Source organism: Mastacembelus armatus, chromosome 15, assembly GCF_900324485.2.
Source record: "Mastacembelus armatus chromosome 15, fMasArm1.2, whole genome shotgun sequence".
Classification (NCBI taxonomy): domain Eukaryota; kingdom Metazoa; phylum Chordata; class Actinopteri; order Synbranchiformes; family Mastacembelidae; genus Mastacembelus; species Mastacembelus armatus.
This window is the reverse complement of record NC_046647.1, coordinates 14943954-14968468: the sequence shown is the minus strand read 5'-3', so window position 1 is coordinate 14968468 and position 24515 is coordinate 14943954. Positions and strand designations below refer to the sequence as shown.

The 24515-nt window shown below is 38.8% G+C and overlaps 3 protein-coding genes across 7 annotated transcripts in view; 2 read left to right on the top strand and 1 right to left on the bottom strand.

Annotated features, from left to right (window-relative positions):
* Positions 1-461: 461 nt before the first annotated feature.
* abraxas2 (abraxas 2, BRISC complex subunit) lies at positions 462-8597 on the bottom strand. Of its 2 annotated transcripts, none has more exons than XM_026309047.2 (9): positions 8467-8597; positions 6906-6996; positions 6226-6262; positions 5635-5701; positions 5010-5200; positions 4518-4640; positions 4003-4087; positions 3771-3888; positions 462-3618 (listed from the first exon to the last, which is right to left on the bottom strand). In XM_026309047.2, the coding sequence occupies exons 1-9, from the start codon at positions 8536-8538 to the stop codon at positions 3062-3064; spliced, it is 1341 nt and encodes a 446-aa protein (XP_026164832.1). In that variant the 5' UTR covers positions 8539-8597; the 3' UTR covers positions 462-3061. The 2 variants fall into 2 exon arrangements, with proteins under 2 accessions (XP_026164832.1, XP_026164833.1); XM_026309048.2 differs by having other exon boundaries at positions 3795-3888.
* eef1akmt2 (EEF1A lysine methyltransferase 2) lies at positions 8510-13869 on the top strand. The gene is made up of 6 exons (XM_026309056.2): positions 8510-8758; positions 9491-9556; positions 9764-9878; positions 10194-10301; positions 11853-12069; positions 13051-13869. The coding sequence occupies exons 1-6, from the start codon at positions 8649-8651 to the stop codon at positions 13146-13148; spliced, it is 714 nt and encodes a 237-aa protein (XP_026164841.1). The 5' UTR covers positions 8510-8648; the 3' UTR covers positions 13149-13869.
* Positions 13870-15780: 1911 nt separating this feature from the next.
* The window catches only part of LOC113131602 (protein FAM53B-like), a 36444-nt gene continuing 27709 nt past the window's right edge, over positions 15781-24515 (top strand). For 2 of the 4 annotated variants that reach the window (XM_026309052.1, XM_026309051.1), the window contains exon 1: positions 15782-16036. The gene's annotated coding sequence lies outside the window, so the exon portion shown is untranslated. Of the gene's footprint in view, positions 16037-24515 lie in introns of all 4 variants that reach the window. The other 2 variants (XM_026309050.2, XM_026309049.1) reach the window with 2 other exon arrangements.

The following is a 24515-nucleotide window of genomic DNA, read 5'->3' as shown; positions in this document are numbered from 1 at the left end:
ATCGTAAAAAATACTGCAGCAAGCATCCTGCAGTAATGCATGACAGCTGGAGCAGCACTGATCAGCGCTGAATTATTATCATCATTATTATTATTACGAATGGCCATCTGCACAGATCAAAGGCGAAATACAATTTGTGCATAATTATAACTTTCCCAAGTCATTTGTTCACCTGCGAAATTTATGCATGGATGCAACTCTTTACAGTAAAGCCCGTCCCACTCCAATCTGATGTCATGGACGGAGCACCAGTAGGTTTTGTACATGATAGTCACATATACAAAATAAATATATGATTTGTGGTTTTGCATAAGTCTGAAGAACATAAAATTTTGTAGAAATAGTACAGTCCTTTTACAGTATTTACTCTAATTTACACAACCAGATGCATTTTTAAAGCATGCAAAAATCAACTTTAAACTTCAAGTGAAACCACTTGAAAATAAGACAACAAATGCACATCATATCACATATGCATGTCTCATTTATTATTATCCCCATTAGATAGTCTCTGTGCTAGTCCAAGAAAGTCCTTGGTCTACATTTGTCAAGTACACAAATCCAGATAAAAGCCAACCAGATCTAAGATGTGCACTGGACTTTGTGCTTCAGGGAGGTGTTCAAGTTGCAATAGCCCATTCAGGTAAGGGAGGGATGGGGCACCCAATACAGTAAAAGTACACAAATGTATATTTGTATTATTTTGGGACTTGAAAGGTATATGATCCTAACATTGTTGGTCCTCTCACACTTCTTCTTTGTACCAGCAGTCCTCAGCATCAGTGCTCTACTGGGTTTCATTCTGGCCATTAAGTCAGGATTCCAACTGGGTATGCCAGAAAGACGACTTAGATAGCAATCATCTAAGAACCGAGGACAAGGTTTTACAGTGAGGACCAACACAGAACTGCTGCTCTTTACCACCACAACACTCAGCTGAGACAAGCTTATACAGTAAGTGCTTTTTAAATGCTACCCCATCTCTTCTGTACTATACATTCATTATTTATTTCCTTATTATATTCCAGTACTCAAGGAAACCAAAACTCTTAACAAATTTACTTTTTCATTGTGTGATTGTGTTACTCTGGATGATTATCAAGTAACATTTTGAGTGCCAGTTCCCGATCAGTGATGCATTACACATCAGAGAAAATGAAATGACCCTAAGGCAAAAAATGTGACATACAAACAGGCTGTGTAAATAAAGCTCAGCTTGTTCACAAGGCAAAGCTCCTCCAACCACAAAAATCTTCATTTCTGAAGTGAGTAAAGCCTCCTGATTACTATATTAGATGCCATCCATGTGCAGTGCAAATATCTGTCCATGCTGAATATAAGTGTCTAGAACTGACCAGTTCATGCAAGTGGGGTGACGAGCACCCAGTCAATCCATAGCTCATTACTCACTTGACTTAGAATGGAGCAGATGTTTTAAAAAGTCCCTCCAACTTTACAGTTATAATTAAGCAGTAAAAATTTCTTTGTGTTGTGGAAAGGAGGCATATAACAGGCTTAAAAAAAAAGAAAGAAAAAACTGGAAGTCAATTATTGCAAACAAGTCTTATCATTTTACCCTTTAAGAGATCTGTGAATATGTTCTGTGTGCAGATAGAAACTGTCCTGAGTGGAAGGCACTGTATACTGAAGCAAGGTCATGATGTTTTCATCACATTATCTAGGTCCATGTACGTAATGTTGACCCAACCAGGTCAGAATACATGAGGTCTGCTGTCAACTAAGCAAAGACAGAGAAGCAATCACTCAGACTGTTCCCAAGGTTAGAATTCACACACTACAGGGTGCCTTCCATTACAACTTTAATAGAGAACAAGTCAGTGAGAAGTGAGCTTGAAGTGGTTATATGTTTATGGTCAGTAGTATTAGAGACAACCAGCAGTGTAAGTAAAATGTAAGTAGCAGCCAGGTTTTTATATGAAGAAGAACAGACAGATGCAGTTTTTAGTGGTAGCTCTCTGTGTTGCAGCAGCAGAAGGGAACCTTAAGCATCTGGTTAGTAAAGCTACAGTACATTGTGTTTGCCCTGTCAATCCCATACAACACACACACACAAGCTGAATGAAGTTTGGCTCAGGGTGGGCTAAGAGGATGACTCAAGTGGCACAATATAACAACATTGGTAAAGCACAATAATAAAGAAATCTTCGATTTGTTAAGTGCAGAAAAGCGCATACAATTTCAGTGTTATCCAAGAAGAAGTAGACATTGACATTCTTGTCAATCAAATTTGATTAAGTGTTAATCTGACAAAATATATATGTATATATATATGTATATATAAGCACCCATTATAGAAGTGGCAGAGTAAGTTTTGTTTGGAATCTATTCTTCATCATTTAAATAGGCCACTGTATGATTAATTAGTCTGTGAAAGAAGGAAAAAATAATGTAAAATCAAAACTTTAGTTACATATTACACATGCATTTTTTCAAAAAAAAAAAAAAAAAAAATTAAAACTTAACCATTTGCCTACTTCATTTTAAAAAATAGTTTGAAGGCCGCAGAATAATTTCCCTTTGCTTACCATAGATGGATTGTTTAAAAGAAGGCAAAGAAAACAGTGCAAGAGGTAATGCAAGAGTGGGTGCTCAGAGTTGGTGATGTAAATGTTAGACAAAGAAATACAGAAAGCTTGGAGTGTGGAATGTCTTTTTAGGGAGCTGGCTTGCCAACCAGTTGGCATGAACTGTGTTGTAATATTTACTTCTGACCTCAAGGTCAGGTCAAGATCAGCTATCAGACATATCCACACAAAGGACCCAGACTGACCCCTGTCTAAAAAGAAAAAATGAACAGACGACTTCCCCCAACTGACATATACCTGTTAAGCCTGCAAAGCCTTGCAAGGTGTCCCCTTAAAATGGAGATCAGACTAAGACAAGAAGAAATACACAGAGCAGGACACCATTTGCGCATGCCTTTCACCTTCAGGACTGGCACTTCTTTTGTCTATATTTGTTCTATCTTTGATTGCTTGAGATGCTCATCTCTCAAGGTGTGTCACTTGTTTGTGTCCATTACACACCTTGTGGTATGTTTTTATGTGGTCTGAGAGCCACGAGCGTCCCCATCAGGACTGAGTGCAGCTGGTCGGCCTGGAGCTAAAATGCTGGCAGAGGCCACTGGCAAATGAGCAGCTTCACTCACTAAGTTTTCATATTCGCTACTGTCCTCATCTTCATCATCCTCTTCATCATCTTCCTGCCCTGCAGCTTGTCTGTCTAACGAGTCAGAACTCGATCCATCACCATTGCCAAGGTATGGTGTGCTGGGAGCAGTAACAGGATTTGAGCTGGCGCCAAGGCCCAGCCCGAGGCCCAGGCCCATCCCCAGTGGGCCAGGGGTAGGGTGTCCTGGAGAGCCCACCGCCTGAGGCCGGGGCAGTAGAGCAGCACTGGTAGATGGGGAAGATGAGGACAGCAGAGAGTCATCCTGGGACAATAGGTCAGTATAACATGGTGGGTTAGGTGAGGTACTAGGCCGCTCAGGAGCAGGAGGTGTGCGGAAAGTAATCCTGGACAGAAGGGAAGCCTCAGGCAGTTCTGTGTTCTCCTCTGGGTTGGAATGGGAGTCTGCATTTTGGGCCTCACGGAGTCCTGTGGAGAGAAAGATGCAAGTGGTATTAGTATCACCATTGCAGGGCGAAGCTTGTGAAAACCTCAATCAAGTTTAACAAGAATTGCGACACTATGTATGATTTACATAACATTAATAATTCCAGTTTATAGAATCCAGAACAGGTACATACTCCTCTCCTCTTCTGCTGTCTTACGTTTCCTGAGAGCAATTTGTTGTTTGAGTTTGTTCATATCCTCTTGAATTTTCTCCTTCTCACGTTCACTTTGTTCTACTTCACCACACACAGCCTACAATCAAGAGAAACTGGTGAAAAACACAGTTGAAACCCTTCTTTAAATCATCTAATTATAAAACAGTGTCACTACAGTCAAAATCAGCCAGCTATCCATCACCCAGCTCACCTGCACTTTATCTTGTAATGCACTGTAGACTTGGAAAATTGTTCGGATATCCTTCATCACACCATCTTTGTCAAAGAATTCAGCCCTGGAAAGATATTTACCAAGAGATATATCCATTATATCTTATATCAGACACTCACAAATGTATTCTGACACTACTCACACTTAATGTCAGGTATAAATTAGCATGAGCACACACTGTCAGCTGACCGACCAAAACAGAGACCTGGGTTTAATCCCTGCGAGCAGTGCACCATATCAGACAAGTGTTTGGTGAAGGGAAGCAATTCTGACAAGGTACTAGCATGGAGGGTGGAGAGGATTTACACATTATGCCCTCAAGGTGAAGCTGTAGTATGCTGTCAGGTGAAAACAGGTGGCTGTTTCAACTTCACACATAGATCTCAGAGGTAACATAGAGGAGACATGCAGCTGTCTAAACCCTATCTGAGATGAAACTGTGAGTTACATTTGATATGGGTGCAATGCAACAAAGTTGGGAGTCCAAACCCTACCCATGCTCTTTGATGACCTTGGCGTAGTTGAATGAGGTGTTGGGCACTGAGGAGACTTTGTATTCCTGCTGGCTTGTGTTGCCAAGGTTTGGGATTGTGAGGGTGATCCTCTGGTTGTACCTACTGCATAGAGATGACCAGTTAGCACTGAAAACATAACATACCTTTACAAGAGAATAAATACTATACACATGCTAGAAAACAACATATGGGTTGTACAAACTGATTTGCTTTCACAAATCCCACTTTTCAGGAAGATGCATAAAAAAATGCATAAACATCTCCCCACAATTACTAGTTCAGCATTTTTTTGATTTTGTAAAGTTCTTTTTAATCCAACTAATCATAAATAAGTGCACTAACTTTGCCTTTTTTAACTGAGTAACATAGGTTGGGAATTTTCTGTAAACCAAAGATGTGGACAACAGTAAATTAACCGATCAGATATTAGTCTGACAGCATCCCAGGAGGATGTGTGTGTTTGCTTATTACCTGCGGTTAGGTCTAAAGAGCACATACTCCAGCGCGTGTGTGGAGCTGTTAGTGGTGGAGATGAAGCTGAATAGAAGGAAGACGAGGTCAGGCACACCAAGCAGCTGAGTCAGCTGTTTATGGATGATCTGTTCCCTGAATGACATCTGCTGCTGTGTGTTCCTCCGGAACCGATACCAACCAATGACCTTCTACAGAATCAAAAAAAAAAAAAAAAAGTTAAATTATGTTTAAGAGCACACAGTCTCACCAATCCACACAAAAAAACAAGTGAAAATGAAAATTTTAATTCAACGGTACAGTTTCTTGCAAATTTTCTATGTGATGCCAAAACTTTAGAAAACAGGCCTTTAAAGGTAATTTCTATAAATCCACATTGTTATTGGCATTGTGAAAGACACCAGTCACTCAGTTTTAGTTTGCAATCACCTTGTTAAAATATAATTAAAATAACAATTTTAAATCTAAAAATATAATCAATCTAAAATAAATTTAAAAAAATAACATGCATCTTTTTAAGTTTCTTAGTTAATGTATTTAACTGGCTTCAGTGTACTCTCTACAATTTTATGACAGTCAATCAGTTACAATATATGTCAAAATTGCAATAAAAAAAGTCACTCACTTTCCGCCTATTTTTAAGAATGCTGTTGAGATTTTCTTCATTGACTTTCCCTGCGTAGTCATAAAAGCTGATGAGAAGGGGGGAAAAACAATTAGGTTCAAACTGATTCAATAAGCTCTTGCTCCTCATCTGCATCAATCTATTTCCCCAATCTTGTCAGGTGGGGCCATCTACTGTTCAATGTCAAATTAATGCATCCAGTGTTAAAATGGATGTCATTTCTCAATTTAAGATAAAACTATGATACAAGTTACTCTGTACAAAGGAGCTTTTTACTGAGGGAGAAACAATAACAAATGCTCAGAGATCTCAGTAACAAAAGCCCCACTACATGCATTAGTTAGCAATATATTTTGTAAAATTACATTTCAAGGCTTATTATGCATGTGGTACAACAAAGTTTTAAAAGTTCCTGGGAGCTTAATTGTTTTTCCTTATTCAACAAGTGATTTATTTTTTCCTTGAATTGGGATTGTGTAAAAATTACATTCAATGGTAAATTGTAAATACAATTCACAATTTAAAATTTTACTTTTTTCCCCAAACCTATCAATGATAACAGCAGTTGTTCATAAAAAGCTTATATCTTACCTAAATAAGTGTGTACAAGGATCATGGTTATGGATTTCTGTTGGGAACAAACAGACAAACATTTTAGTTATACAGGATTATTTGGACAAAAACAATCCAAATGTAAGCCAGTGTAGCCCCATAGTGAAAAGTCAGAACCCAGGACTGCAGCCGTCTATCGTTCACATAGATACATGAATTAATTTTCCTGCAGGTATGTGTAATTTTAATGTCCTAAAAGTTACTCTTTTGGCACTTAAGGCCACACAAACAGTAAATATGAACATGCATCTGTTAATGATTGTCATATTGGATTCATTTTCAGGTTTCCTAGTTTCAGTAATCTCCAATCATGTATCAAGCAATCTTGAAACTTTAAAAATAGGTCAAACATAGATCTATGTACTTCTGAGATAGTATAAACTGCTTGTGTAAATTTGTTGTCAGTCAGCTTGGCTGATGCTGAGAGTTGTGCTTTGTAATAACTTATCTAGTATTTCATGATATTGTTTCTCCAACTCAGCATTTTCAACAAGTTAATCTAGTTGACATAAATAGTTATTTTACAGTCTATAAAATATATAGCAAAGCTTATTGACCTTGTCCTCAGGTTAAGGATGTCATGACAGACTGGCATTATCAGTTGCTATATATGGCCGAAAATGCCACAACGTTTTTGCCTTGTCCGTTTCAGGGCTTACCTACTACCTGGAGCAGTTCTGCACTGCTAATCTGTGTGTCACTGATGCTGACAGTTTCTTCTTGCCTTACTTCTCCTAATAGGAAGCCCTCCTGTGCAAAGACAGTTTGACAAAACTGTGGTAAGAGCAACAATAATTGACACAATTATTTCACTTATCAATTAAACGTAAAATAAATCAGCCAAAAATGCCATGACATGTTCCAATAATATCCCAGCTGTGTTTAGTTTTCACTCTGTTTTATACTGATAAAAATGTAAAGTTTTTAGCTTTTGAACAGTCAGCCAAACAAAACATGCACTCTGAATGTGCCACTTTAAATTGACAATTCTGACAGTCTGGAGATACATTATACTACATTTACCATTATGAAAAACTAGTAAACTGCTTTTAAAAACTCACTAGTCTGATAGAATAGATATTAAGAAGACATTTAGAAGCCATGGTCAACGTTTCATTCATTTTCACTCGTTTATTGCATTAAAAACTGGCTGGGAAATGTAAACCAGTGTCACTTATACTTTCTAACTGGGATTTGAAAGATTTGTGGGTTTTTGAGAAAATACTATAATGCTGCGCTGATGCCACCAGAGCATTAATTTAGGCCAGTCAGATGGATAATCTTTTCATATACATGTTTAAGATGATTTAACATGAGCATCAGAATCACTCAAAAATCAAGGCATTCTTCCTTGTAAAATAAAATAACACAGCGTTTTGTTGCTCATTTGGTTAATGCTAGGAGTGTAGGCGAACTTATAGGAAACATCAGCAACTATCGCCCTAACCAGGCCGACTTTGAAAGTCTCCCCAACAAGGGGTGTAAACAGTGGTGACGTTAGCTTAGTTAGCCGTCTAAGTGTGAAAGATTTCTTTCCCATGACCACAAGTCATTTCTCCCCAGTTGTGTTTCTATAAAGCCAAAAAAGAAACTCCTTTTGTCATTTTTACGTATGCCATTGACTTTGTTAGACCTTATTGACTTAACAGCCACTAACCAGAGCTGGCTTAGGTGGCTAACAAGCGCATATAGCATTGAGAAACGGAAAAAAACTGAAGGGTTAGTATTAACTTGTTAATGCATTAGTTACTATCTTTGATGACACGCTAAATTGCTATCAGCTGTAGATATGAGAGCCACCAAAACACGGAAGTCACTTGACTTGGTGGCTTAGCTAACATGCTAAGTAGCTAACTACTGAGTATTTCCTGGAAGTCAAACTTTCCCAGCAGCATTTACCATGTTGATATAGCAGGGTTACATATATATGACTATGTGTAACTAATATTATAACGTAATAGGTAACGCGTAAGCACCTCTAACATATGAGGCTGTTTTAAAATGGCAATTTGCGTCTTCATGTTGCTTTAGCTACAGTCCAATTAGAGCATGCCTGCCGGTAAATAGACGGAACCAACACTAGCTAGCCAGCAACAGGATGATGACACTGAAAAACAACACAAACTAATGGCGTTGGTAAACGACCATACATATCACGACGCTACGCACACTTTAGCAAACACCACACGGAAGTTTATCAGCATCATTTTGAACACTTACGTGATCCGAGTTGCTGTTGGCGCTGTGATAACACACAGAACTAAAAGTATAACCTGAAATGGATGCCGCCATGATGGAAACATCCCTATCAATCCCGTTGCCCCCCGCGGTTGCAAGCACTATCCTCAGACGCCGTGTATTATGGGAATTGTAGGCTACAACTTGACAGACCCTTGGCCAGCATGGAGGACGCCACAGAAAGTACTCATGGTTGTGGAAATATGTCGGATTCAGAGGAGGACAGATGCTCAGATAACGATTTTGGACCTTCAAAACTCGGAACGAAAGAATAGTAAGTTTTGAGATACTATTTTGACGTATAAAGGTTGTTACCGTTAGGCTAGACATCTGCTAGAGGCAACAGCAAAGCTAGCTCAACGCGTTAACGCTTTCAAAATGTGTTTGATTGTTTTCTAAACTGCTAGGAACCATCATTTATTTAGGCACATATCTGCAGTCAGTGTGTAGTTTTAACACAGCTGATACGTTATGTTCATGTTGTGTTAAGAGCAGGAGTAGAGTTGAATTGTTAGCTAGAGAAATGAAGCAGAGCTGCTGGAAAACTCGGATTAGGCTACACAATATAAGGCACATAATCAAAATATGTTTTTCTTTATCAAAATACTTTGCCTGAGAGAAACTAACAGCTCTGTTACTTTTAACAGATATTTTATAAATACAATGATTAACAAGATACTTGATAAAATAATCTGAAAACATAATCCCACCTCTAAAGGGAAAGGGGGTCGCTCTAATCTCTTTAGAGACATGTAACAGTAATTCCATAACTAATATTCATCTTCCAATAATTATGTACTCCCATATCTTTAAATAGATGCTGGGATTACGTTTTATATATCCAGAACAAGAGAATAGGCAGGCTACATTAATTGTATTTTTATCTTTATTTTCTGAAGAATTTATTTATTTTCTGTACTAAGTCCTGTTTCCAATCTAACAACATACTGTTTGTGTTTACGGTATTTATGTAAGTATTTGGCCCTGATTGTTGTTTTTCCTGCAGTTGGGAAGATGCATACAAAAAAGAACTTGAGACATTCAAAGACATTGGCGATGTTGGTGAGATATGGTAATCATACTGTATTCTGACATACTAGCATTGTCATTTCCAGGTGTAATTCAACATCTTCACTGATTATTATTATTACTGGTCCAGTCATGATTATCTGTCAAGCTAAAAAGAGATTATTATAACTAGATGACTGTTTATTGCAGTATTTTGTTTTCTAGCAATATGCTGTCTTGTTACTAAAATCTATTTCTATCTTCTTGTAAGGTTTGGTGAGGAAAGCATGAGCCGTGTGCTGCGATGGATGGACAAAGCAAAGATCCCAGAAAACGCTGCCATTTTGGACATTGGCACTGGCAACGGAGCCTTTTTAGTTGAACTGGTGTGAATAGAGTTAAAATGCTTTTTGACATTCGCATGTTAATAAATTACAACAAATCAAAGAGTCTGTGGGTTATGCAGAATAATGAGCATACTGTTCATGGAAAAACTTTGAAAGCTACATTCTGAACGCTTTCTACCAACAGTTAAGTCTGCATGAGTAGATAGAGCTGGAGGTTAAATGGACAAATTTTTTTGGTTTAGGTGAGCTGTAAATGATGGCAAGGTTTACTGTTATGATGGTGAAACTGTTTTTCTCAGATATTTTTATACCAGGTTATAAACTTTGTTCTTCATTTGTTTGTTTTGTTTTAAGGCTAGACATGGATACAGGAATCTGACCGGCATAGACTATTCTCCAGCATCTGTAGAATTGGCCAGAAGTGTTTTGTTGGCGGAGGACTTGGAAGACGTCACTGTTATGGTAGGGTTTGTCATGTTTCTAATTAAAATGATAGTATTACAGTAAATGTATACTGATATCACAATACCTTTAGAAGCCATGGTCTACATTTTATTCTTTTTCACTCGTTTATTGCATTAAGAACTCACTGTCACTTATACTTTCTAACTGGGATTTGAAAGATTTGTGGGTTTTTGAGAAAATACTATAATGCTGCCCTGATGCCACCAGAACATTAATATTATGGCAGACTGCAATGTATGTCTTAGGACTGGGTTTTTATTTTAAAGATCACAACAACACATTCAAGATAGTGAAAGAGTACACCTTTATTTTCATAATATAGTAACACTTATAGGGATAGGTAAGAAGTATGAATGAACCTTTTCTGCAAAATTGAAATTCACTCCATTTCAGTGCAGCAGGATAATATCCTGGCCAGCCAGACTAACTCTTTTCCTATTTTATACAAAGATTTAGTCTGGAAACTCATGGGTTTAGATCGAACACAGTGTTATCACCAGTTCTGTCCATATTTTTGTATGGAGTAAACAGGAATAAGGCCCTGAAAGTGATGGAAGTCTGCCCATCATTCAGAAAAACTCACCTCAAACCCTAAGGGAATTGACAGGATTTCACACATCTACAAACACACATATGCAAGAAAAATCTGCTAGAAATGCTCGATAGTCTATAAAGGATGTGATGAATGAGTTTTTCCTTTAACTGTATGCATAATACAGTCGCATGTATATTTTACACATCAACATATATCTTTGTTGGTGTGTGGTTTGCTTGGGCAGAAAGCCTAACATCAAAGTCAATATTGACCTAAGCTGGTCATGGGAAGCACAGTGTTTGTAGATGTGAGAGAAATGCTGTGCTGTATTTTTATTCATTTCTTCAGTGTTACAGTATTTCAAAATATTCTGGAAACTGGCTTATGTAGCATCGAATGAAGTCTAAAGGAGTGCAGGGAGTTTCAGTCACATGATATAAGAGCTTTCTCACCAGGTATTACCTCACAAGTCATTATTCTCCTGCTTTGACACTTCTTTTTCATATATTCCTTCCATTTCTTTCCAGTTTTTGCACTTTACAGACTCACACTGAAACTGAACTCAGGTCACAGTTGCATCGGTAGAGTGTATATAATATATATGTACATTTTAGTCTCAAGTAAAACATTATTGGTCCTCTTTCATAAATCGCATTAAATCCTTCATAAATTCTCTGCCCCACAGTTTGTGAGTATGTGACTCTCAAACTCACCCCAAAGATCTGGTGTTTTGCCTTCTGTCCAAATAAAGGGGTCCTTTCATTGGTGGTATGGTAGGTCAGCAACCCCTGCAGAATTAACTGCTGTCATGTCAGCAGTTGGAATGTAGTTTTGAAGTGAGCCAGTGAGGTATAACACATTTCATCTTGGCTAATGCTGAAAGATTTCTCCCACAGGTAACTTTATAGTTCACCCAAGAGCTAAAGAGACATACTAAACAGTAGGCACCATATTGTATATTTGCTGTGGAGGTGATGAACAGACCTCTCTTTAACTTGTTTTCTGTATTTTAGGAGATGGATTTCTTAAATTGTCAAGGGGAGCTAAAGGGTTTTGATGTCTGCATTGACAAAGGAACATTTGATGCGATAAGCCTGAACCCAGACAACACTGAGGCAGGCAAAAAACTCTATGTTCAATCCCTGAAAGATGCTCTGAAGAACAAAGGATTCTTTGCTATCACTTCCTGTAACTGGACAAAAGAGCAGCTGCTGCACAGGTTCAAAGAAGGTGAGAGGAAATACTGAAATTATTGTTGGTTCAGTGGGAGCACATGTCCAAACATTTGACTAGTACTGGATACTAAAAAACATGTAACTTGGAATGGTTATTTGCATTTCTTTGAATTAAGATGTCCATCTGTACATTGGATAACAAATAGTCATTTTTTTTCCAGGAGTGACACTGTTGCAGTATCTGTTGTGTTGGTTGTAACTAACCACAGCTTGGTTGTAACTAACCACTTGGTTGTAACTAACCACATTCAAACCTGATATAAACATCAACCTAATTTATATAATCTTTTTAAGGGTTACAACCTTTTTTTCTGTTCTTATCAATTTTTTACTTGTGTTTATGTAGCAAGAACATGCATTCCTCTTAACCAATGCAACGTTAAACCCCTGCGTAAAGTTTTCTGTGGAATGTCAGCTTGTTGTTTTTTGTATGTTTCCGAGTTTTAAAAAAGGTTTCTTGGAAGGGAATACACATTCAAATCTGAAAGTGTTGCCATGTTATAAATGGGAACGCTGGGAAAGCATGTTGTTCCTTCGAGCGTGTATGGTTGTGATAGCTGATAGCTGTTTCTGTGACATATAACATCTGATATCTGGGTGTTTTGTTGTCTGACCCCAAGTCAAAACACAGACAGTTTCTCATCCCTGACAGTCACCTTGCAGGTAGTTAAGCCAGAGGCAACAACAGCCTTGTAAAATCAGAATTTCCTTAACCTGTCAATTGTGTCAGTGTAGTCACTCTGGCGAGCCTGCAGGGGGCCAAAGGGCCATGAGAGCTCATCTGTCACACTGACAGGCCGTCTTTACTAGACCCTAGGAAACACCACAGATGGTGGATGGAGAGTTCTTGACTCAGTTCTTCCTCTAATCCCCCTGTAGCCAAAGATTCTGGGCATCTGTGTCTCATCTTGATGGCCTGGGAGTTTGCATAGTTCTTATTTCTTAACCTGTACATTTTGTCTCTGTCACCTCACAGGATTTGACTTTGTACAGGAGTTGCCTACACCCAATTTCCAGTTTGGAGGGAGGACGGGTAATAGTGTGACAGCACTGATCTTCAAGCGAGTATATTGATATATGTCCTCAGAGGACGTTTGCTTTTTTTGTTTTTTATCCCATTAATTCTGCACTGTTTTTGAGTATCAAGTAAAATCATACTATTTGTATACATTAAGACATTTTTTATATAAGATATAATTATATAGTATTCTTTTAAAAAAATCTGTGTAATGAAGCAGGCATACAGTGCAATTGAGTGGGACAATTCTCTTGAAGAAAATTAATTTTTTTTTTTTTTTTCATTTGTCTTATTTACTTTAGACTAAACCACGATGTTTTGTTTCAGCAGACAATTACGATTGTTTCACTCAATTTCATATTTTTTTTTATATATATATTATAAATGATTCTTCACATTCAAATGTACTGATCAGCATCTCATGAATGATTCTAGATAACATCCTTCGTAATTTTATCTCAAGTAAAATTTGCTTTCAGAGCCATTGTAATGCATACACAGTAATACCTGTTAACTTCTGTTCTCTTTGGATAGGCAAACAAAGGCATTAATCTGTTACTGAAGATTAGTATTCTCGCATTAGAGGTGTTTTTAAATTCCTTGACGGAAGGCTGTTTAAAAGGTTGACTATCAGAAGCAGTTTTAAGTTCCTGTGTTTAGTGGCAGCAAGAGTTTTGCATGTGAACTCTTCGCCCTTGTGTACCCACCGACACCTTTGACTGTATTGCGTTCCTTAGGCTATTTTTGGTTTAAAAAAAAAAAAAATCAGACAAATAATGATTCTGTCTTTGTTTGATTAGTTGTCATAGGCCTATGGGCAAAACAAATCTAGTTTGTTTTCCTTAAAAACAAAAGATGTATTAGTACATTTTTCCTGTTCCATAAATCATCTTATAGCCCTCAGCAGATTTTATAAAGACCCCTTATAAGACAACTGTGTCCTGTCTTACCAGGTAGTTAATTACATCCATCTTTCATGTCATGTGAAAAATAGCCCCTACCTAATTGGCTAAACTGGAAACCAGCAGAGCTTGGGGTCCATAGGACCGTGATTAAGAACATCTGACAAAATGAATAAACAAGAGGCCATGCCTTCTGTGAGCAGAGACGCTCGTCTGCCATTTCTTTTCTCAATGGCATCATTAATAACTACCAAACTCTGGATCCTAATTGAAAGCTGAGCCAGTGATCCAATGGGAGCCATTGATGTTGAAGCATGCTGTTGAGTAAACATGCAAGATTTACAAGAATTGCTGCCTGGAATTTTACAAGGTTCTGGGTATCCTGCCTGCATCTGCATAGTATGCCCACATTTACAACTCTCACAGAGATTTTCCCATGATGTAAAATATCTTTGGAGCCCAAGCTCTCCTAACTGGTCAGCTGTTTGAATGTTTTAACTATGTCACAGTCTAGATGACAATGTGTACTGAATTTACCTTCTTCAATATACCATAGGCTACTCATTTCTCATTCTTATGTGTTGTTGCTAAAAAACAGATTAGATTCGATTAGATAGATTACACCACAATTGTTTGCATAATTTAAGACATGAGTGTTTTTTGGCCTTTTTTGCATGAAACATAATTTCCTGTTTGAGTTATTGTAAGTGAATCCAATTATCTAGTGAGTGAATTTAATTATCAGTCAGAAAAATCTTTCCCTTTAAATCAGTTGCTTAAAGCCTATTAATAAAGAGATTATTAAGTCATTAAGTAATAATGGAGTTATGTAGATAATATGTGAGATCGGTTCCAGTAATGTGCTTCAGACAGTGTGTGCCAACACTTGCATGTAGGCCTGTCTATGTGTATGAGACATACCCAATCTCATAGTCTAGACTCATTTAGGAGTCAGATTGGTTTTCTTATTTTAAAAAAAAAAAACAGTTTTAATCAAAGGGGGAACTGGAACTGTTTTTTTTTCTGTCATCTTTAACAGTGTTTTATAACTGGACCACAAAGTGAAGTAAAACATAAAACTGTGGACCTTGCTGGCTTGCACTGGGCTGTATGGTACATTTACCACAGTCAGCACTTTTATGGCTGTGTGGCTGGCACATGTTTGAAGCTACACTTTTATTCCACTCATAATGTTAACCTATAAGGTTTTAGACATGATGCCACAGCCCACTGGCTGCCCTACCAGCATGAATGCCATGCTTTCATTTTAACCTCTCAAATGTGATACTGCAAATATTTATGTTTTTTTCACTCAATCTCCCTGGAAACACGTTTGAAGGTCTTCTTATAGGATTGATTGAATTACTTCACCATGTAGCTGTGAAGTTTTCCGTAACAGGAGAGCCAAGGTGGAAGTGGAAAGGACTTTTCATTCAAGGTATGTCTGCATTTTCATTAACCACTTAACATTAACCACTAGATAACTTTAGGTACAACAGCAAAGGGAACATGGTGTGACAGCAACCTTTGTGGTTGTTTTAATAAACCTGAATATCCTGGTAGCACTCGGATATCACCACCTATTTGCTAGTTTAACATCCATAGAAAGCACAGCAATATAAAGTACCACGAGTGTTGTAAACGCCTGAGGGAGGACCTCAGTGGAACATACCATCTCAATAGGGGTGGGGTTGTAGTTGTAAAAAAAAAGCTTGCATCCGTGTATAGTCAATTTAGAGTTGTGTTGTTTATACGTAAGGACTACATAAACAGTTTGTGATTCAACTGTACATTAACCTGGTATTCACTTCAGTTTTGTAATAGGTCCCTCTTCTAGGTCCCCCTCGAGTGACATGGTTAGTCTGTCCGCTCGACGCTGAATGGCTGAAAGCAGCAGTGAGCTCTCAGCTGCGTGTAGTCCTGCTCAGTCCTACGCTGGAGCCGCTAGAAGTGGCGGCTTGAACAGCGAGAAACTTTCCTGATTCTTCTGCTTGTCCTTTGTTGAAGATGACCTAACCATCGAAAGCGCCTCAGCCGGCCAGGTAGTAAGGCATTTATTAAGATACACGATTAAAACTATTGGAGTGTAGCTACATGTTTGTGTTCTGACTGTTGACAAGTCTGCTTGCTCATGTTGTCTTTCCTCTGTGACTCAAACATTAGATGACAACACTCAACAGGTCTTATAGGATGAATGACCTAACATGGCATTTTCTGCTGCTTTTGAACCAACGCGAGCACAACCAAGTGCAGTTTGCGGTCTGTAGCGGTCTGTAGCAGGCTGTGGGTGTCACGTTGTTGACTCCAGCACACTTATCACAACGTTTCTGGACTAAATCAGCTGTTGTGGAGCTTACAGGCGAGTCTCAGCATCTGAATATGATGCTTGTTTGCTCGGCCAGGCGCTGCATTACACGTTTCTGCTTTTATAACCTGCCTTTGATGGGTTGCACACAGGCTGTATGAGCCACCAGACCCCCCCCCCAAATGTATCAACTGTGGCAGTAAAGCTCAGGCTGTTGTACCTGTAGGTGGAAAGGCTGTGTAATTGCCCTGCAGCTCATATTCATACACAGTTCCTCACTACAGTTTGTGAGAAGTGATTGAGAAAGGTTCTAGTGCTTTGAATTGCAAGACCTGGTTTCATATCTCCCACTAATCCCCACCACACACAGAGGTTTTTGCTTCCTCTCAAGATTGTGATCTACTAAAGGTAGTTCTGTACTTTTTTGAGCATCATTTATCTGAAAAGTTGGTGTTTTTTTTTTTATTGTTCTATTTGTTTTTGCTGAAATGGTTGAAACTATAAATCACTTTGCTCTTCCTCAATTTTGCTTCTGGTTTTAGAGGTAATATGTAAGGCTGCACACTGGGAGCCCAAACTAAAAATATACTGTTATAGTCTGTTGTTATGACTACAAAGCAGTAATGTCGATATAGACTAAACTGAAATGCTTAACCACACTGATAAGAACATTTGTAAAATAAATAAATTATATGTAGGCATACTGAAGAGCCACCCCCCTCCCTCCCGTATCCCCAGTGAATAGTCAGTTCTCTTCTTATATCTTTTCATGTGTGGATGTGTCTTAGTACAAAATGAGCATGAGCCCTGTCTGCTCTGTGACTAACAACTTTATTCTTTTCCTTCTTGAAAATAAAAGCCAGTTACCCACAAATATCTAGCACCGTGGTACTGAAACACTAAAATTGCTCATTTTGCAGAGGTGCTTTGTTTTTTGGGGGGTTAAAAAGTTAGGAAGTAAACAGTTGGTGCTTGTGCTTTGTCCTTGCTAATACTGCACAGCACTTAGCAGATCTTTGTGGACACCATAAACACTGTACCATAAAGAAATGGTTTGCTACCCTGCCCCCTAATGGAAAATCTTGCTGCCACCATAGCAGCACTTGTCCTTCGCTCGCAAGGGTGGCTGGCTAGTTAGGGTAACAGCCTAACAGGAAATGTTTGCAGTTATCTCAAGAATCCTGTTCAGAAAACACTCTCACAGATACAAGGTTCTGCTGAAGTACAGGATGAAAGTGAAACGGAGAGGTGGGCAAAGATTTAATCACACATCAGCCCTAGTGTCTAATTACAAAGGGGGTGTTGATGAAAGTACCTCAGGGGGAAAAAAAAAAAAACAAAACTTTCTGATCTGCAGGTATTTACTGTACCTACTGAGTTTATCAGATTCAAAATGAGTTTCAGAATCTGTTTAAAAACAGTTTTTAATAATATGATAATAAGTATGATAATATATAGTATAGTATAATAACTATGAATATACTGGTTTTACTCAACCTTTTATTAATATGAGCAAGCCACTATGCATTAATGTTTAATATTATTTTAAGGCATGCCAGCCATACAAAAGGTCAGCTGTCTGAAATTTGCAAATATATTTAAATTTGCAAATGTCTGATAACTAAGTAAAGCCTATCCTGCTCAATAATTCAACTACTCTACTTTGCCTAAAATTGAATGAAAGAGGTGGAAGCAAGTAACAAATTCTCATCACAGCTGCTCATTGAGTTTTTCTTTTTCGTCTTTTTAGTACAGCACAACATGATGCAATTGAACTCGACAACAATTCTGGTATTGTTAGTATGTAGACTTATTTTCAACATACTATAGACATAATTTATGGAAGCAATTAATGCTGGTGGGTTTTAAAAGGGTATCACTTTGCGCTCCAGTGTGAGCTGAAGACACGCACATTTGCTGCGTCTTTGTGCTGCATGCAAAAGGCTCTATTAGAGCCCCATTCTGTCAGTGGGCAGCTGTGTGCCTGTGTGCTGAGCAAGCTACTGGTCTGTTCTCCGTCTGTGTGCACTCTTACTCAGTTCACACACTGACGCACATGCTTCCACTTTCCCTCTCTGGCAGTTTCTGTCTTTGCACTTCTGTACATTTCAACACCATGCCTATTTCTGTTGTCTGTCTTCTTGCTTCTCTAATGCTGTGGCTCTCATCCTTTCACTTGTTCTCTAGCTCCAGGCATTATGCAAAAGTACCAGAAAAGGATTGTTAGCCATGCCTGTCTGTGCCTCCATGCTACATGCTTCCTTTTCTTCTCTGTGATCTACAGACATAGCTACAGCTGCTTCAGGGAGTTAAAAATAAATGGTTAATGGTTATTTCAATTTATCTGTTTCTTTGTTTCATATCTATTTGTTTCAGTGTTGTCGGTTGTCATTTAGTGTATTTCTCTCTCATTACCATGATAGACTTGGATGTCTGGCGTCTCGACGCCCACAGAGCTAAAGACCTTCAGATAAAAAGAAAAGAAAAGAGGCATTCTCACATAGCCTACACCAGAGAAACAATCCCCCAACCCCCCAAGGAAGCCACCAGACCCTACTCAGAAATGAAAAGTGTTCTTGAATCCAATGCTTCCATCAATACATCCCACTATTTGAGTGTTCGTAGGGGCGGAGAGAAATCATCTTCAGTTTAAAACATGTAAATTGTTTCTGGTGTCGCTTTTTGACTCTCAAATACTGTAAGTCACTCTATAACCATGGGGTCTTAGTTTTATTTCCATGTGTAAAAAGGACAGTGCTTGTTTGTCAGTTTGTTTGCATATCCTGTGTCTGATGATATTGGCACGTTGCATGCAAAAGATTGTGCTTGTACATGTGTAACCTCTATTCTCCTGGAAACCCCATAGTCAAGACGAGTTAATGTTTGTGTGTTTTGTTGCCTTGTCATCAGAACACCTCCTTTATGAACGGTTGTGGTTGGGATTGTCCATTTTCCTCATATATTTTGGATTGGCTACTCATCAAAATGTCAGTCATTGTAAAGTTCATGTTTGAATCATGCAGTTTGGAGACAGCTTTTCTGTAGCTTTCATTTAATGAAACAGTTGCACTTTTAGGAAAAAAGAGAAATTAAAGTTTCTGCTAGTGTTTGGCACAGGCAGTCTGATTAGTTGCTTTTTGGAACCTGTTTTATCACAGTTCTGGCAAATCCATCTAGAGTTTGATAAAGACAATGGCTTTTCCTGATAGAAATCTAACACTTAATATGTCACGTCCTTTTAAAAATGACTTTCTGTGCAAGCCTAGACTTGAGATCAGAGCCAGTGTGTCCTGACAATCCTGCTTACACAAAGGAGGACAATTATCATGGTGAAATATGACACAACTTTCAGCTGTGGGCCTCTATGTTATATTCTAATGTGTGCTCAGTAGTTGGGTTGCAGTCTGTCTGCATGTTTTACATACACCTGCAGGGCACTCCAAACAACAGGTCAAGACTGAACACCAACAAGCAGCAAGATTTGCAGCCAATTAGCTTACTGGCACTGGATGAGCTGATTCATTACAAAATGTCAGTAAGTAGATTTTGAATAGAGCAATTAAAGGACAGAAGTAAGGTAGTGGAGCAGTTTAAGTCAATCTTTGGTTGTGTGTTTGTATGCACTGTCACTCCAATTGTCACTCCTGTTTCAAGTTACAGTAGCTGTCACTACTTCTTGTGTAGCATGGGCAGCAGAGTATGGTTTTAATCACTTCAACCTCAACGAAAATTGGCACACCTTCAGTTGTCTTTCAAATCTTGAATCAAGGCATTGCATTGCATCTGTTTAACACCCCTATGCTACACACTGTGCTGAGCACTGAGTAGTCACATGGTCCATATGGTGAGCTGAGCTCCCTCATGAATGAATGAATGGACTGATGGAATTCTGCTCAGTTTTCTTTCTGACATTCTCCCACCCATATCCCCCCCTAAATAATACACATCCACAAAATCACCATGGTGTTATGCAACAGTGGTAATGTTGCATTGGTGGTCCATGGGCAGTGACACCTGTATAACATTGCTTAATTATGCAACATAGGAGTGACCCTGCTTATTGAGGATGAACAACTGCAGGGGATTGGTTGAAGTGCTGGAGGCTCCCATGTAATGTATTCCTGATGGACTGGGGCTCTGGTTAGTGTGCACAGAACAGAACGGGTGCTCATGGATAATGGAAGAAACCACAGGCAGAAAGGCGAGGATTGATGGTGGGGGTAGTGTAATTAGGGGGGTTCCTGATATATGGAGAGTCGTGACATGTGAGGGTCACTCCAGGGGGCAAGAGGCCCCATACCTTCCTTTTCCTAAAACTGAAACACCTGATCCTACGCTTATCAAGCTTCTCAAGGTTTCAGCTAAGTCCTGTTCTGAAACACAGAAGTTGAACCTGAATAAATTTCATGCTGCTTGACTAGCAAAGCTGTCTGTTTTTGCAGTTTGCATGTCACTGTGCTTAAGAAACTGGCCTTGTTCAATAGTCCAGTTTCCTGTAACAAACATACTGATAAAGAAATGACAAGCTGCCCGCCCACAATATTTTTTTCTTTTTTCTTTTTCACTGCTTGTCAATGTTGTCCACTGTTTTGTGTATGGTTGCTATGACTACCTGTTACATTTTAGTTTCCTACCTATGAAATAAGTCAGAGAACAATTGCTCTTCATTGAATTAAGTTTACTTGGAAAAGTGAAACCATTTGAAGTTGGCTGAATATTACTTATCTACTGTTGTAGCAGTAGCAGATACAGTATGTTCAGTTAGCAGTATCTTAAAGCTATTAAATGCACAGTACGCAAATATAGTTGGGAGGGTCTTCATGGTGAAACCTATTTACATTAAATGTTAAACATACTTTATATAAAATGATGATGTGATATTTTGCATTAGTTTAGTTTAGTTTTTGTTTTTTTTAAACAGAAGGGGTTAAATGGTATGATAACTCTGTATCTTAAGGTTTTGTGAATATCATTTGAGGTTTTCTATCTGCATGTGTTTGGTAATTAAGTCAGTGCGTTCCACACCCTACTCAGCAGCGGCATGTGACCACAAGGGAAGCAGAACCCACATACTGCAAAGGGAAGTGTGCTTTTATAAGCCTGCTACGCTAGTGCTATTATTTATGTCATCTAAGCAGTGAGCAGATTGCCAGTATTAACTGGGCCTCCAGGTTGACTCTTCAGAAAGCACTCAAATGGTTCTTTTGAGTTCTGATTACTGTTTCTTTTTTCATTTACAGGTAACCACTCCTATTCCATGAACTATCTTATATTGCTCATTAAATAGGGCCTTTAAGTGCTGCCTGTATTTATGCAGAGGTTGATGGTCACTGTCGTTAGAGAAACATGCCGGGGAATCTGCAGATGGAGGCCAGAACCTGACTACTGACAATGCATAAAGTTTGACTGAATGAGTACTTCATTGTTTATGCACTTCTGAAGATCTAGTGATGTGTTGTTCTTGGCCAGTGTTCCCCTGCCAGTGGGTACTAGGGTGATGGCTAGAGGATTCGCTGGTATGTCTTGACCTCCCTAAGACCATTTTACAACCTCAGCCACATTATATGAGAGAAGGGTGGCTGTGTGTTCCCCCCGAATTAAAAATCCACGCTGTGGACTTTCCAAAAAGAATGGGCCTTTCTTTTATTCAAGCTCAACACCAAAAAACCTGCAAAATAGTTTTTTTTCAATGTTTTTCTCACATCTGTTTCATCTACTATGAAAGAGATCTCAACATCCAGCTTTTGTACCAATACATATATACAATACAGCCTGATTAGAGAAAACTACTGAATGAAATTTTAGTTTATTGCTAACATTTAAACATTTCAAAGTATGAATCTGATGTGCACACATTTTTTTTTTTTTACTTGTAAGACCCCAGTAATATTTTGCTGGTTTGGTACTATTTTGTAATTGTGAAATGAGTTGGTTTCTCTCAGCTGTAGCCACCGATCAAAGTCTTGACACCAGACGCACTCCACAACAAGTATGCAGTAACCAGAGCCAATTGGTGATGGACACCAAACACCCCGTCACAGAATTTTCAGGGGCCCCAAATAGGCTTCTATTCATCTGCCTGTACAAATCACAGCCTGGGCAAAGAGCCATATTATCTTAGCTGCCCTTTCTAGTGCCCTCCTGAGTCATTGGCTATTGTGAGCCAAGAGCTGCTGTCTGCACCCTAGTGCACACAAATCTGACTAGAATTACCATTAGGATTTAGCCCACTATAGAGGTCAAATTTAGTTACATGAACCTAAAGTGTTTTATAAGCCCAGACACTACCATAGTTTCCATTTAGTGACAAAGCTTTCCTTCACTTCAGTTCTAATTAAATGTGGTATGACAGCTGCAAGGCCCACTGGAAATTTGCTTGGGGAAGGCCTTGTACAATAAGTAAGTGACTATGACTACATGAGCCTGTCCTACTCCTGTTCACTAATTGTTGATCTGTCGCTAGTCTTTACTGCTAATTTTCAAATTGGAAAAAGCAGTGGCTCTCCTGCAAGTGTCAATTTTTTGGAAGTAACCCAATCTGAAGAAAAATGCATCACACCCAGTTGCAGGGTCATGATAGCTGAGGTGCCTTATTGAAATTACTGTGTACAACTTTAAATAATTAAGACAACCTCCTTTTTTCTTATTGGCTGAACCTTAAGATGCTATCATGGTAGGATTTTCAGTGAACGATGTAAACCTGATTCTCGCCCATCAAACCTGTAGCTGAGGTGTGCTGCTAACTAAACTCTTCTTAGATTTTCTGTAGTATGACAGCAAGTCAAAGGTTTTTCAAACAGAGATGTTTTCAACAAGGAAACTGAAATTAAGCAATAAAACTTGGATCTGATCAGTAGAGGGTTTCACAAGTGCTCTATAGTTCTCTCTTCATTCAGCTCTTGTTTCCCCATCATGAGGAGTCGGTTCATTAAGTAAGCATGGCTCCAGGGTTGAATTCGCACTCAATTTGCCCTCTCCCATGACCTCACTTGCCAGTCACTACACATGCACACAAGTGCAGGTTAGCATAAACAGACATGCACGTACAGACACATTTACACATTCTCATTGTCACTTTTGAGGTGCTTATTCAGCCTAGGTAAAACACATCACACTTCAGTTAGTTAACAACCTTTACAAATGACCATCATGATCTCCAACTTCCTTTAAGTCTCACTCTAACACACACACACACACACACACACAGACACACATACAAACTGTTACAGTGCCGCACCCATTACTCAGTGTCAGCCTTAATCTGTAAAGTAATCTGTAAAACTGATCAAGAACAACATTCCCTTCTCTACTGGGTCTCACCACCAGTACCAGGCCCTCTTGCCTGAGGAGGCCCAGTTGTGCTCCACTGACTCTCTTGGATAAATGGAGATAATGGGAGTCATATGCTAGCAGTTGGTTTGATGCAGGCCTACATGAAACATTTATGGTCTTCATGTAGTCATGGGGCTGAAGAAGAGGGAAAGGATAGTGGTGACATAGTTATGGAAGAAGACATGGCTATACTGGTATAAAATTGATTTATCAAATCTTTGTGGGAACACCCTCCCCATCTTTTATCATGTGTCCATTTTACTGCACATTTGCATTGTTTTCTCTAAAGCATGTTATACAAGTTTAAGAACCCTTACATAACATGAAACCACATGTTACACAGGCAGAATAACATAGTAGGCCTGAAATATCCATTAGCCTCATGTGTTGCTCCACAGCAGAAAGCTGTCATTAGCCAACAGTTAACTGGGGGATCTGAACCATGCTGGTACTCTCTAATTGGATGCTGTCAGTGTGTTTGGTGGTTGGCTAATGATGGAGAGAGGTTCAAGGCCAAGGTCATTGCAACTACTCCTCCTACTCGCTACTTGCCCCATAAGATAAATAAGCATAATTGAACCTGCCCATCATTTACCCCCTATCATTCCCATGCATTAAAAAGTATCAGGAAAAACTGAGTGGAAAAAGCATGACAAGGCTTTCATGTTTTCTAACCACATCTGTGGTCATGTGATGTGAGTGGTGTCTTTTCCCAGATTAGCTAAACCCTGCTTTCCATTAAAGCAAGTCAAGATTCCCATTTGTTCTGTTGTGTATGACTATGCTTAAATGAAAAATGTGCTAGTCACTGCACAGACTGTGACACTCAAATATCCAAGTGGAGTAACAATAAACCAAACCAGTACCAGACCCTAAGGTGTGCT

Bases quoted from the DNA above. Each gene is read 5' to 3' on its own strand.
- eef1akmt2 (XM_026309056.2), top strand. From the start codon at position 8,649: ATGGAGGACGCCACAGAAAGTACTCATGGTTGTGGAAATATGTCGGAT. The intron at 9,557-9,763 runs GTAATCATACTG...TCTTCTTGTAAG, and splicing joins GGCGATGTTGGTGAGATATG to GTTTGGTGAGGAAAGCATGA. The intron at 10,302-11,852 runs GTAGGGTTTGTC...TCTGTATTTTAG, and splicing joins TGGAAGACGTCACTGTTATG to GAGATGGATTTCTTAAATTG.
- abraxas2 (XM_026309047.2), bottom strand. From the start codon at position 8,538: ATGGCGGCATCCATTTCAGGTTATACTTTTAGTTCTGTGTGTTATCAC. The intron at 5,201-5,634 runs GTGAGTGACTTT...TTGATTCTGTAG, and splicing joins TTCTTAAAAATAGGCGGAAA to AAGGTCATTGGTTGGTATCG. The intron at 3,619-3,770 runs GTATGTACCTGT...TTCTCTCCACAG, and splicing joins GACAGCAGAAGAGGAGAGGA to GACTCCGTGAGGCCCAAAAT.